A 13517-nucleotide genomic window follows, 5' to 3' on the forward strand; every position below is an offset into this window, starting at 1 on the left:
GCACATAGTTTGGGTAAATATAATAGAGCAGTGGTCCTAATAAAATATGAAAAACAAATGAATTCAGCAACTTCATTGATCACATATTTGATGTTTTTAAATCACCGTAATAAGGCCACCATCATGCAGTGGTCTCATTTTTTTTTATTAGAGGTGTTTATATTTTTGTTATGCATCATTTAACTCTCTTATTTTTATTATTTTATTTTTTTTATAAGAGTATTTATTGACAGAAAAGATATTTTATTAATGCAAAAAATTACAAGAAAATAAGAGGTAAGTTATCCCATTTTTAAATAATAAATTTGTAAAATTATCCGAGTTTGGACAGAAAGGGTAGAAGAGGGTTCTGAATTGGTTAATTGAGAAATCCCTAAAATGGCGTCGTAGCAGAAAATGTAATTAGAAACAGAATCCAAATTCCAATTCCGAAACCACCCACCAAGAAACAACAGCCCAACCACAAACGGTACACACTATATGTATTTCCAGTGTTTTTTTTTTTTTAATTAATTTTCAAATTTTGAAAATTGATGAGCATCTATTTCCCTATTATTACTGCACGCGCAAGTTTAGTCTCTGTTTCTGAACAGTTTCCGAAAAATTTCATGGGTTTCTGTGTTTGACGGCAACGTCAGCTCCTAACGATCGATCAGTTTTATATTTTCAGAAGGTTGAAACTGTTAAGCGACTTCGCATCTTTCCCTGTTCCACTGATTCAGCTGTGCCATCTTTTGCATTTTAACAGTGTTTTTTTCTTACAATGAAGAGGACTATGCCATGGAGTGATGATGATGACGAGTCATCATCTTCTCATTCAGATTCTGAACGTGACAGTGAAACTGGAGGGCAAAATTCCAAGGGTATTTAATTTACCACCCCCTTTTCTTTTTCTAGTGGTTTTTAATTTTATAACTCTGCTGATTGCTAAATACAATGACGAAGTTAAACATTTTTATTGTGTTAAAATTAACTGATTTTTTTTTTTTTATGACAATAAATTCGTGAGTGAGTGAGTGAGTGACAAATAGTATCCTGATAAATTTACTCACTTGAATTGAACAATGGATGTGCTTAGGTGTATATTGTGATTATGTCCCACATTTTATGTTTTGTGCTGTGGGTCTGTTCAATGAATTTCTCAACATAGATGGCATTCAGATTATATACTCTGTTGTTATAGATATTATCTTTGTGCCTAGAATGTGGATTGATGTTCATCCTAGCTTTGAAACTTTGGAATTGGTAGTTCCCGTGGATGTTGGAATTATGGATATTATGAACTTATAGAGAAGGTCTCGTAGGGCTTTATCTGGGGGTGGGTAAAATGATCCGTTGATAATGTTGCAGTTACCTGAGATCATTTCTTGGTTGGTATCTAATAGATAGAAGTACTGGCTAAAGTAAAAAGATAATTGAGGGGTAATCTTATGGTGGAGAACTCAATTTGATGAAGCCCAACTTTAGAAGAGATTGTTCATTTCTCCCTGTTGTGGTTAGTGATTACTGATGTAATTTCAGTTGTTGAGGATTTAAACCCATCCCCAACTTGAGTTAGTGCAAGTCTTCAAGACCTAGTCACGAAATAATTATGAAGCATGGATATCTCTCGTTTGAAGTAACGCAGTGTAGGACAGACACATTTCTAACATTGACACTTCTTGTTAGGTGTCCAATTAAAAAATATTTTTAAAATTAGCTTAAATTTTACTATAAAATATTAAAAAAGTATGCTTCTTTAAATCTTTTTGGAAGGCTCGTACCACAGAAAAAATTTAAAACTTGGTATATTTGTTTAAGAATATAAATATGATATAATTTTATCTTATTTTGAGATCTATTTGTAACCAGACAACATAAACATTGTAAAATAATGTCTCTTAATATTTTTTTGAAATTATATGTGTGTTTGTGTGTGAGTGGTGTCCGGTGTCTTATATTTTAGAAGTTAGCCATGTTGAAGTATTCATGTCTGGTGTTCATGTTGGAGTTTGTACGTCATAGCTACACAGTTACTGATGACAGTCTTATGGAAGATGTATTACCTAATGATAGCCTCAATTAAATGAGTTGATTCTTATTTCTGTACATAATACATGCATAAAAAGCATTGACTAATTTGAGCATACAATTAATGATGCTTATCACACTTCTTTGTCTTGCCAGAAATTCTTGTCAGAGCTTCTTTCGCATCTAGAATAGATTTTTCCAGCGAACAGAAATGGAAAAAAATCAGATTTTAAAACCTCCATTTGCAATATATTGTCCTGACTTTTCTTCATCATATTTTGTGGCATGGTGAAAATTCCTAGTTTCTGAAATCCATATATTACGATAGCTTCATTTTTTGTTGCTTGAAGTATGGCATATTGAAAACTGTCTCTAATTTTATTGCTGTTTGGTTTTCCTTCACTAGTTTTATGAACTTTTTGTCTACAGGGAAATCTAGGAAGCAGAAAAGTGCTGTAATTGACTTTGAAGCTCTGAAGCGACACGGGTACAAGGGTGGACCTTCAGTCCTAAAGGTACCCACCCCCAAAGAAGGCGACGACTCAAAACAAGATTGGTCATGGTCTACTGGTAAAGAAAAGCGTGAAGATAAGGAAATTAAAGAATCATATGAAGAGCGAAAGAAAACAAGAGAGGCTATTTCCCAAGGAGAGCAACTGCCAACTGCTCTGACTAGGAATGAGAAGAAGAATCTCTCTTTCTCTCAGAAGGAAAAGAGGAAGAGAGAATTGGGTCAGGCAAGCAGGGGGAAAAATTATGTTGAAGAAGAGAAGAGGTTGTTGAGAGAGAGTGGAATCTATTCTGGTTTTGATGCTTGATCTGCCATCTAGAATCCCCTTCGTCTTGTACAAAGGCACAAATCTTGTACAAAGGCACAAATCTTGTACTGAAGATTTGGATGTAACTTCACTCGGGTTTGTTGTGTTTATAACTTGAAAGATATGAATTGGGGATATCTACTATGGTCTCAAGTTATTTAGGAACCGTTTTAGGTTATAAACGACCGAGATTCATTAAGCCTTCTTTTTGTAACAAAAAAAAAAGTTTAGAGGAATTTCTTCTAGTATTTAATTTATTTCGTTGAGACAATTTTGGAACCGAGCAATTTTTTCAACTTACTTTAACATATTACAAACTATGAAGATATAATATAACAAAGCTATATTTAGATATCAAGTTCAATTATTTTCCATCATATACTTGATTCTTGTATTGTTGCAGAAATAAAAGGACTTGTTTTTGAATGGATATTTAACCATTATAGAAAGCTTAAACAAACTCCAGAATGGAAATATGCTTTCTCAGTTTTCTAGTGTAGTTTCAGATTATGGCCTTGGGAAGACTATTTTAGAAGAAGAAAATTAATAGAGAAACGATGAGAAGATTGGAATAATGGTTCAGCAATGACTGATGAGGAAGATTACAATAAATAGTGTAAACTTGTAAATATAGGGAGCAAATGTATTCCTTTCTTTCTATCCAACCGTACCTGTTGCTTGTCGGATCTTCTAACTGGTTGCATATCAAATCATATATTGGCAAGAGTGCATCAACACCACCAATTCTACGTAACTACCTAAATATAATAGACAATTGGATTTTATACTCACAATTTTCTCCCTAAACTCCATCCACTCGACTCTGATAATGATCAAAGCGAAAACAAGAATTATAGTTATACAACACTCTCATGAAGAGCAAGCGATTTCTTGAGCGTTCAACAACAAATATCGGGAATCACAAATCACAATCACTATCGCCAGCGCCCCACTAGTATGTGCAACCGATAGTGCTTGTTGATTCCAGCATTTCTCACAATGCTGATTGGAAATCCATTATGTGAATCTGGAGCATAATGTCTTTCATGCCACTGCAGAATGTCTTCCATATCTGGATTTATTTTGTCATATGAGCACTTAATCTAACAATTGGAATTGCTTTGTTAAGTTCATGAAGTGGTTTGTGATCCTTCTGTGAATTTTTTAACTAACACTTACTATGACGCTCTAGGGATAAACTCTACTTGAATAAATGGCTAATTTAGTTTTTTTTTTTTTTTTTGGTTTAACCTAGGTTAATTGTTTATATAAATGCATATCTATTCTGTGCTTGGTCCCCAACAAAAGGATGAGCATTACAACATTATGTCAACTTGTTTTGAATTCCATAGAATTGAACAAAAAACATGAAGGAGAGAGACCTCGAGCTTGTTTCCATTTGTCACCAAACTCGGTTCCACCCATAACAACTTCATTCGGCTTTGGGAAAAATGCCTTGAAAAGTGTGTTTTGAGGTCCAAGCTCCATTTGGAGGAGTAACCAATCATACGCTTCAAAGTTCATATTCAAAGAGATAATGATAAAACGACTAAGTGCACAGTACTTTGTAATTTGTTTGCTAGCTGAAGGACAGGCAATCTATCTCTATCAAAAGCCATCTAAAATTACCAATGAAACACTTCAAAATCTCAACTGAGGATTGATGCCATGTATAATATAACTCATTATATCTAAACGCAAGCTATGATAAGTTGCAGCCTTCAAAAGAAAAACAACTCAACCTCTGGGAGTCTGGAGAGGTCCAAAGAAGTTCTTTGTGCTCTATTCCGTGTTAAAAAAGACAATTACATTCCGCCCGGAACGTACTCGAGAACACAACAGGCACGTGACGGATGTATTGTCATCACTTGATTTATCATCGGAAGGCATTTTTAGATTTGAAATTCCCGTTGATGCTCCGACCAACTGTACACAAATAATGAGTTTAAAACTTTAAAATAATCAGCAAAATCGTAGGGTGAAAATCAGTACTTTGTGAAAGTCACTTGATTTATCATCAGACACTAATTTTAGACCATGTGAAAGTGCGTTTTTGGCTATTACAATTGCGAGGGTGTATTTTGAAATTAGAATATATATATATATATATATATATATATATAAAGCCAATTCACGTATGTTATTCCACAAATCCACAAATTTTCTTTTTCTTTTAGTGTTAACTGATCTTGGATTTGTAGTTGGAATATGGTTCCAACAATCGCATAAGTTCAAGCGTGTGCTCATCTTCCCTTCGCCATCATGGAAGGAAAAAAGATTAAGAGATCTATTGAAGGAGCAAGTGAACGCTCCTGATGGAAGAATATCTAATAGTGAAGCAATATCTTTGTTATTAATGACTGGAGGGCCTATTTGCAATATTGTAAGTGTATTTCATCTTTTGTAAGAAAATTTGAGATACAAAGATAGCTCAAAAAATAATCAACTTCCAGTTGTTCGTTGTCCACCTGTGTATAGCTGTCTGTGGCTCATGCTTTTAAATATCCAACCAGATGAGGTCCCCCTTGCCAAAATCTTGGCGTAAAGCTGTAATCCTTGTATGATTTTATTGATCCTGCCCAAATACAAAACTATCAACATTACTGCTGACCTAAGAGGTGTGAACACTAACAGGAGACAAATATATAACAAAATTTGAAATGAGTATCATCAAATACGTGTTTGAACATAACTCCTCTTTAACGGTGTCCATGCTTCATAGAATATATAGAACCTATTTATCGGACATGGTAGAGCAACAAATGAGGTATTTCAATTTATGATAGCTAAAGTAAAATATTAACTCTAAGAACCTAATACATGATATGTCTGCACGTTTTTGAGATAAAATTAGTAGCAAAATTGAAACTTAATAACCTGAACTATCATAAGTCAGCTCACAGAAACTTACTTTTATCAGCTAGTTTGACTGATGCCTAATTTGAGTAAACTTGCAGATACATGCTTAAAAGAGAAGAAAATAAAGAAATTAAAAAAAAATGAATAGAACTTTATCATAAGTCAAAATTAACTTATGCACTTCAAGTTTTGAAGAAGTTAAATGAGAAAGTTACTAATTTTTTTAATAAGATGAGAGCTTTTAAAGTAGTAGTAAAACATAAGTTAATTTTAAGTTATGAGAGTTTGATTCATCTTACTTCCTTATTTATATCTCCTATAAGTTCTTATTGAAAAATTTAGACAAACTAGACCAGGTTGAAAACAAGAATGAGAGGTCAAAAATAATGTATTTGAACACAAAATTCAGATAAATTGTCATTGTCATCCCCACACATCATTATTTTTACCTGTTTAAGCAGACTCTCATAAGTATTACAAATCATACCCGCAAAGAGAAACATAAAAATAAGAATAAAGAGAATATACATAATGATACAATGTTATGCAATGATGTACTAAACATAAAAGCGACAACAATATTGCTAGTACAACCAGTCCATGGCCAATGTGAAGAATAGGAAAGGCAATTAACTAACCTTTATACTGAAAAGAATACTACCATCAGAAACCTGTTCACCAACTGTAACTTGAAGCCCGTGCACATAGCCAGAAGATGGTGCCTTTACAACATGCTAGAAAAAGTACAGAGCATTGTTGGTTATAACTTGTTGAATAGATAAAATAAGAAGATAGAGATAACTTTTCCAACATTGACAGAGCTACTGTACAAACCTCCATCTTCATTGCTTCTAGTACTAACACAGGGTGTCCTTCCTCTACTCTTGTCTCATTCTTCACTAGAACCTTAACCACCAAGCCTGCCATGGGTGCTACAACAGACCCTTGAGGATTGGCTGATGTTTGAAATTTGGGTTTATCTTGGGATTCTTCATCTTCAGACAGCTCAAGGCCTAGTTTCTCTCTAAAATAATGATGATATGACCCTTGCCAAATATGAATATGCCTTACTTGATCCTGAATTCCAAGGAAATTTATTTGACAAACAAGATGGATACAGCAGCAAAATGTTTTTACCGAATCAATCCATATAAACTCTAATATCATGTATGCAGAGGAAGGTACTTACCTTAGAGTAAACAGCTACATTAACATCATTGATTACATCACCAGCTTCAACTCTAAAATAGTGATCTTTCACATATGTGGCTTTGACTTCTAAAACAGGAGATTCATTTTCTTCTGACTGGAAGATACAGTATCATCTTGAGTCAACTTCAGAAAATTTGTGACACAACTAAACAGAAAAAAAAAATTACTATTTCATATGGTACCTCAATCAGGTATCTCCCATCAGGCTGATATGTGATGGCAAGCTTCACGATATTTGAGCTACCACTACCATATTCATTATCCCACTCAAGTTCCATTCTACGCTTAGCTTGATGATGGACTCTAAAAGGTGGAGAAGAATACCATATAGGGAGTAAGCTGCTGCCCCCTGTACATACAGATGTAAATACCAAGGAAATATACAAAAAATATTCAGAACATTACACAGCAAGAATTGGACAATTTACCAGTGGGGTTTCTTGCCAATATGGAATGCTCTTTCTCAATGAGACATGTGGCCACAAGGGATGCACTAAGTCTAGCAGCTTCAGATGCTTCTTTCACAGAGACTGAATTCTTAGCATCAACAAAGAGGTCTTCTTTGTGGTTATCAATAAAATGAGTCTCCACATTGCCACTAGCAAATGCCCCGTTATTGGCAAGCTTTTGAAGAAAGTTGACATTAGTTGGTACACCTGCAACCTGTGGAAGAAGAAATTAGCAATTTAAACATGGAGCATGATTTCAAAAAGACAGCATATAGCTAGAAATAATTGTTTATTTAAAATTACTTGAATTCGTTTGTCTATGGGAAGGGGTGAAATGCCTTGGTTTCTTACATGTCTATACTCTACACACTATCACCCCACCTTGTCCACCTTTGGACCCAAAGGTAATAAATACATGATCTAATGAAGGATAAATCATATTACATCTCAATACAGAAAGTTCAATTAACCTTAACCAAAATCATGATAACTTCACAGTTCATTGTTGGCAACAGAAAATTTTAAGTATACCTGAAACTTTGACAAACTATCCTTCAGTTTGACCAATGCAGCAGCGCGATTTTCTCCCCACACCACAAGCTTAGCAATCATAGGATCATAGTGCATGCTAACAGTGTCTCCTTCTTTAACTCCAGTCTCCACCCGTACTGCCAAAATAGCAAATTTTCTAAGTAAAAATGAAAGATCCACAAAAATCTATTTTGAAGTTTCATGTTCTTCCAACCAAAGAAAGGGAGGTAAATTTTCAGATCTACCACAATTTTTTTTACAAGCCACCACCAAATACAACTTAGTAGATTAATTTTGCATAGCTAACCTGCAGATGAGACTGGAACATGATAATGTTGCAGAACTCCAGTTGCTGGAAGAAACCCTTTTGGAACATTTTCAGCATAGATTCGAGCTTCAAAAGCATGACCTGCCATCACAACAAAGAATTATAATATAAAGAAACTTTAAAGCCTCCGCATAATAGATGGATTGAACTTCACACATTCTCACAATAGGTTAATAAATAGTTGACAAACTCAAAATTATTAACTAGCAGCTTAGACCCATTTTCTGTACCTTTTTCTTATTTTCAGAAAACCAGTTCAGATTGACTCATTATTGTATAAATTTTAGAGGATTCACTAATATGACCCACCAGCAATTAGTCATAAATTTTAGTAAGTTTTTTTTCTCCTTGCAGAGAATATAACAAAATTTAGGCCTAAACTCATACATGACTACCAATCACCTTAGGTTACAAGAAGAAAAAAAAATCATATCTTTAAACCTATTGGTACCACCGTACCAGTCACACAAATAATTTTACTCTTAAAGTAATGTTTTCGGTTTTTTGGCTCAGGAGCTGAGAAACTAACCAATTGTAGAACTAAATATTTTAGTTCACCAAAGAAACTTTAATCCATTAGGAAATCATTAATTTAATATGGAAAACTCATCCTCACCCACACACAAAAAGTAAAAAAAGGAAGGGGGAGGAAGAAACTAAACCAGAAAGAAAAAAGAGAAAAAGCAGAATCACCTGATATGGGTACTTGTGCTTGACTTAATGGAAGAGCTTCTCCATTGGCAACAAGGATTTGCCATTCAACAAGATCTTGACCAACAATCATCTCTGTAACAGGATGCTCAACCTGTATTAGCATGCCCCATATTATACTTTTGTAAGCCTTAATTCTAGGATAAAGTGACAGTAAAAATTAATCCAGGCACCTGAAGACGGGTGTTCATTTCCATGAAGTAAAACTTCCCAGAGACTGTATCAACTATAAACTCCACAGTCCCAGCACTGTAATAATTAACTGCCTTCAGCCATCAGAAAGAAGCATGAAATCAGTGGATGATATAGAATGGAGTGAAGAAATTAGAATCACGTGAAGAAAGGGGACAAATAAAAGGAAGCTGCTCCTCATTTCTCAAAGATATTTCAACAAAGATTACTTATTAGAGTTCAAAACTGAAAAATTTAAGCATACGGTTTTTAACATTCAAAGACATTTTAAACATTTAAAGCATACAAAAAGAAACTATTGCAATGTAATAAATGAAAAAGCTATCATGTTTTTAATTTGAAGGCGATGAAAAAAACTATCATTAAACGTGATATATAGGGAGGGAGTAGAACAATAGCAAGGGAAGTCACTGCTGAAAACATTCAGCAAACCTCCATTTTTTTAATATTTCCATATTTTCACTACCTTTTATTTCATGTCAATACTAATAAATACCACCAAAATAATAATAATAATAATCTTGGTGCCAAATTTCACCATTTAGGATCTTAACTGAGTTATTAAACAGGCCTTAAGTCTACATTTATTCCAATACGTTGGCTAGCTATGATTTAGACACAAATAGATTCAGAAGAAATATGTATGTAAATAGATTAGTTTCCGTTTTCAAATGAGCATTATTAAAGTAATATAAAATAGGATACTAGATTGCTTGGCACCAAATAGCTTACTTATTTTTCCATTGATAACCCAACATTCAAAGGATCTATGGTAATAGGGTAAGACAAGACACAACACTGAAAATCATTAAATTTTGCCAACATGTCAAAATTGGTATAACAACATCACATTTTAATGCTATTTTAATTTTAATTAATTTTGCAACATAAATTGTACAGTTACTATCATTTCACTGACATTTGCATTAGAAATTATAACAAAGAGAACAAATAATCAAACATTGATAAATTTTTTAGAGGAAAAGAAAAAATTGCCAATGATATTCAAAATTAATCTGGTCAAATACAAGTTATCTGAAGATTTTCATACTACTCAGCAGAAGTGAATGAACCAATGATTTCAGATCTTGAGCCTTGATGAAGTGACTGCAAGTTGCAGACATGGTACAGTTTAGCATTTTGAAATAAAGGGACCTTACCTTTGCAGCAGAAACAGCAGCTTGACCCAAGTGTGCACGAAAATCAGTAGAAATGTTTGGCTGCAAATTTTATTATTACAAGTTCTTAACTCCAGATTAAAAAAAAAAAAAAAAGATAATTAATATCAAGAACAAGGAATGGAAGCCTTACTGCTGGAGCTTCTTCAATTATTTTTTGGTGTCTTCTCTGCACACTGCAATCTCTCTCATACAAATGTAGAACATTCCCATGCTTGTCTCCAAATATCTACAAAGTCAAACAGAAAAGGATCTGTAATAGACTCCAATCAAAGAGATGTGAAATTTTTATTGATGCCCATTATTTTAATCCAATTGTTCCAGTAAGGAATATCCACTATTAGGCACTTTTAATTTTTCAGAAGAAAAGTAAGCAACCAATGAAGCTTCCAGGAGAAATATGACAGTAGGGATGATAAAATATGAGTATAAATACCTGGACTTCTATGTGCCTTGGCCGTGTAATATACTTCTCCAGCAATATTGTATTGACACCAAAAGAAGCAGCTGCCTCACGTTGTGCTGCTAGGAACGATTCAGCAAACTCATCTGGAGTGTGTACAATCCTCATACCCTACAGTATTCACATTTCCAAAATTCAACAGAAGGAAATTTTATGCTCGTGAGCAACAAGTCTGTTTTCCCCCATAAAAGAAATCTGGAATTCTTAAAATTGATTTTTCAGCTCTCAAACATGTAGAAACAAACTTAAAAGAGTAGTGATCGGTAATCACAACTACGATAATGATCCATATTAGGCCATCCCCTATCAATGAACGAGATGATAAGGTTCACAATAACAGAATCACAGCATAAAATCGGCAATTTAAAACATTATGTTATACAAAATGGCCAAATGCATTCCTACTAATAATCAAGCAACATAGAGAGTAATTCTGTAACAGACTACTAAAGAAAGAAAAGTACCACACCCCTGCAACTGCACTAAGGCTCAGGTAGTGGAATAACTGGAATGAGGATAAATATCAAGGTGAGGAATACTAGAAACATACTCTTTGTAACACATTCTATTCTCTTTGTTGAAATTTATTAAAAACTACAAAAAGTACGAGCGATAATCATTAACTTCAAAGTGAAAACCCAAGTAATTTTTTGTTATTTTCAATAAATTTCAACCAATAATATAAAGTGTGTTTAAGAGAGTATATTGCTAGCATTGTTTCAAGCACCTTTCCTCCGCCACCATGGGTGGGTTTAATCAAAATTGGATACCCAATTTTATCAGCTTCCAACTTCATTTTCTCAATATCTTGTTCATCTCCATGATAGCCAGGCACAAGAGGCACCCCTGCAGCCCCCATTATTCTCTTCGACGCACTGCCACGGATTCGTAACAAAACATTGATCAGATTAAGACTCTTTCATGACACAGAAGAATGAAACTCTACGACAGATACCTCTTGTCACCCATATCTCGAATTGCAGATGCAGGAGGCCCTATAAATGTAAGACCATTGTCTTCACAAAGTTGAGCAAAGTCAGCACTTTCGGACAAGAATCCATATCCAGGGTGAATAGCCTGATTACCGAAAACATTACACGTGTCAGTCAATTAGGTGAACGAAGCAAAGACGAAAAGCGAGAGAGTGAAGAAGAGTTGACCTGCGCACCGGAACGAATGGCAGCGTCGACGATGGATGCTCCGTTGAGGTAACTCAGACGAGGAGGTGGCGGTCCGATTCGTATGGCCTCATCGGCGGATGCCACGTGGAGTGAGTTCTTGTCAGCGTCGCTGAAAACGGCGACGGTTAGAATTCCGAGCCTCTTCGCGGTTCTGGTAATCCTGCAAGCTATTTCGCCTCGGTTCGCCACTAGAATCTTCTCGATTCGCTGTTTCTTGCCGTCGGAGAAGGCACGTGCGCACACGTGCAAGTGGGAGAGTCTGCTGCAGCTGCTAAGTTTTCTGCGGAGCAACGCCAGAGAAGCCATTGTCTTTGGCATGTGTGAGCCGGGCAATGGAATCGAAGGAATGAATAGTAGTTCATCACAGCACACTGCTGAGGGTAGTTTTGTCAAATCCCAATCTTTACCGATAAGTGTGCTGCGCTGTAATAGAATGGGAATAGGATATGGATGAATGCGACTTTCCCACTTTGGTAAGCATACAGTCAAAGCCTTCGTCTTCTTTCTTTTTCTTCTGTTTTATTATTTTATGTAGTCATCAACCACTATACACCCTTTGACATGGGCCTCATATTTGGGCTTAGTTTAGGAGTCAACAATCTAAAAGGACCATTTTCAAATAGGGCTTTGTTTGAGGAGCCCAACATCTTATACCCATATACTAATCCAAGTCCACATTTACTTTGACAACAGTTTGGGGTATTTCTTTGCATATGCTGATGTTTTAACCTAACAACATGATGACAATTACAGGATTTGATTATCAGCTTTCGGCTTTTGGTATCTTCGATGCTGGCAATGGGGTCATCCCTATCCTATATTCCCATGGACAACCAAAACTGTGCAATGCCTTGGCATGACATGGCCATTGAATCGTCCCTTCCCATTCCTAATAATGACCAATTACTCAATTATATAGCTATTCAAATTTGTATCTATCTTCCTAGGACTAGTCTGCTAGGACCCCATGGATAAACCAGCCTTTCAGTAAACGTATAGTGTATATATCATCATTACAAAATGATGAATTTCGTAAATTAAAAAATAGAGAAGCATTTATAAATTTTCACGTGTGATTTTGTGAATTTTAATAAAATTTAATTAATAGTAAAAAAATGTGTAAAAAATAATGTATTCATGAATTGTTGTTGGCGTTCTTCTTGATAAAATTATGTGGAGTGAAAAAGCTAAAGGTAACCTTGGTGTCGTTTTGTGGATGGAGTGGAATGCAATTAATTGCAGTCACCAATTAGAAGGTCCAAGAGATTGATGGCTTTCTAACCTTTTCTCCTTTCCATCAATTGTTACGATGACTGTGATGAATATCAAACTGTGTCTTTATTTTCTCTTTAATCCCCCTGAAAATGAATCATCTGGTGAGAATACTGAATATTACTTAACTCGTGCAATGGGTTCAATTTGTTTTAAGGTTGATAAAGTCAACAAAGAAAATCTAATTTAAAGTGAAAGTTCGATTTCATTTTCGAATTTTACATTTATATAAATATATGATTAACTCTTAATCTATCATTATCATTTTTTTGGGGGTGGGGGGGGGGGGGTGAAAATCTAATTATGTATATAG

At 34.8% G+C, this 13517-nt stretch overlaps 2 protein-coding genes across 7 annotated transcripts; one reads left to right on the forward strand and one right to left on the reverse strand.

Annotated features, from left to right (window-relative positions):
* Positions 1–330: 330 nt before the first annotated feature.
* Positions 331–3162, forward strand: LOC113873121. Of its 3 annotated transcripts, none has more exons than XM_027511110.1 (3): positions 331–469; positions 770–863; positions 2440–2966. In XM_027511110.1, the coding sequence occupies exons 2-3, from the start codon at positions 776–778 to the stop codon at positions 2826–2828; spliced, it is 477 nt and encodes a 158-aa protein (XP_027366911.1). In that variant the 5' UTR covers positions 331–469; positions 770–775; the 3' UTR covers positions 2829–2966. The 3 variants fall into 3 exon arrangements, with proteins under 3 accessions (XP_027366911.1, XP_027366909.1, XP_027366910.1); XM_027511108.1 differs by having other exon boundaries at positions 356–469; positions 749–863; XM_027511109.1 differs by lacking the exon at positions 331–469 and having other exon boundaries at positions 583–863; positions 2440–3162.
* On the reverse strand, positions 3089–12333 carry LOC113873119 (methylcrotonoyl-CoA carboxylase subunit alpha, mitochondrial). Of its 4 annotated transcripts, XM_027511106.1 has the most exons (18): positions 11912–12248; positions 11707–11828; positions 11479–11626; positions 10725–10862; positions 10422–10517; positions 10271–10330; positions 9092–9184; positions 8901–9012; positions 8187–8288; positions 7880–8016; positions 7328–7562; positions 7082–7248; positions 6877–6993; positions 6522–6764; positions 6326–6421; positions 5297–5403; positions 4571–4754; positions 3375–3900 (listed from the first exon to the last, which is right to left on the reverse strand). In XM_027511106.1, exons 1-16 carry the CDS (start codon positions 12236–12238, stop codon positions 5395–5397), a joined length of 2202 nt encoding a protein of 733 aa, XP_027366907.1. In that variant the 5' UTR covers positions 12239–12248; the 3' UTR covers positions 3375–3900; positions 4571–4754; positions 5297–5394. The 4 variants fall into 4 exon arrangements, with proteins under 4 accessions (XP_027366906.1, XP_027366907.1, XP_027366908.1 ...); XM_027511105.1 differs by having other exon boundaries at positions 3089–4754; positions 11912–12333; XM_027511107.1 differs by lacking the exon at positions 3375–3900 and having other exon boundaries at positions 4073–4754; positions 11920–12292.
* Between the last annotated feature and the right edge of the window lie 1184 nt (positions 12334–13517).

The sequence above is a fragment of the Abrus precatorius genome, unplaced genomic scaffold (assembly GCF_003935025.1).
Source record: "Abrus precatorius isolate BTA unplaced genomic scaffold, Abrus_2018 Scaffold7, whole genome shotgun sequence".
Classification (NCBI taxonomy): Eukaryota; Viridiplantae; Streptophyta; class Magnoliopsida; order Fabales; family Fabaceae; genus Abrus; species Abrus precatorius.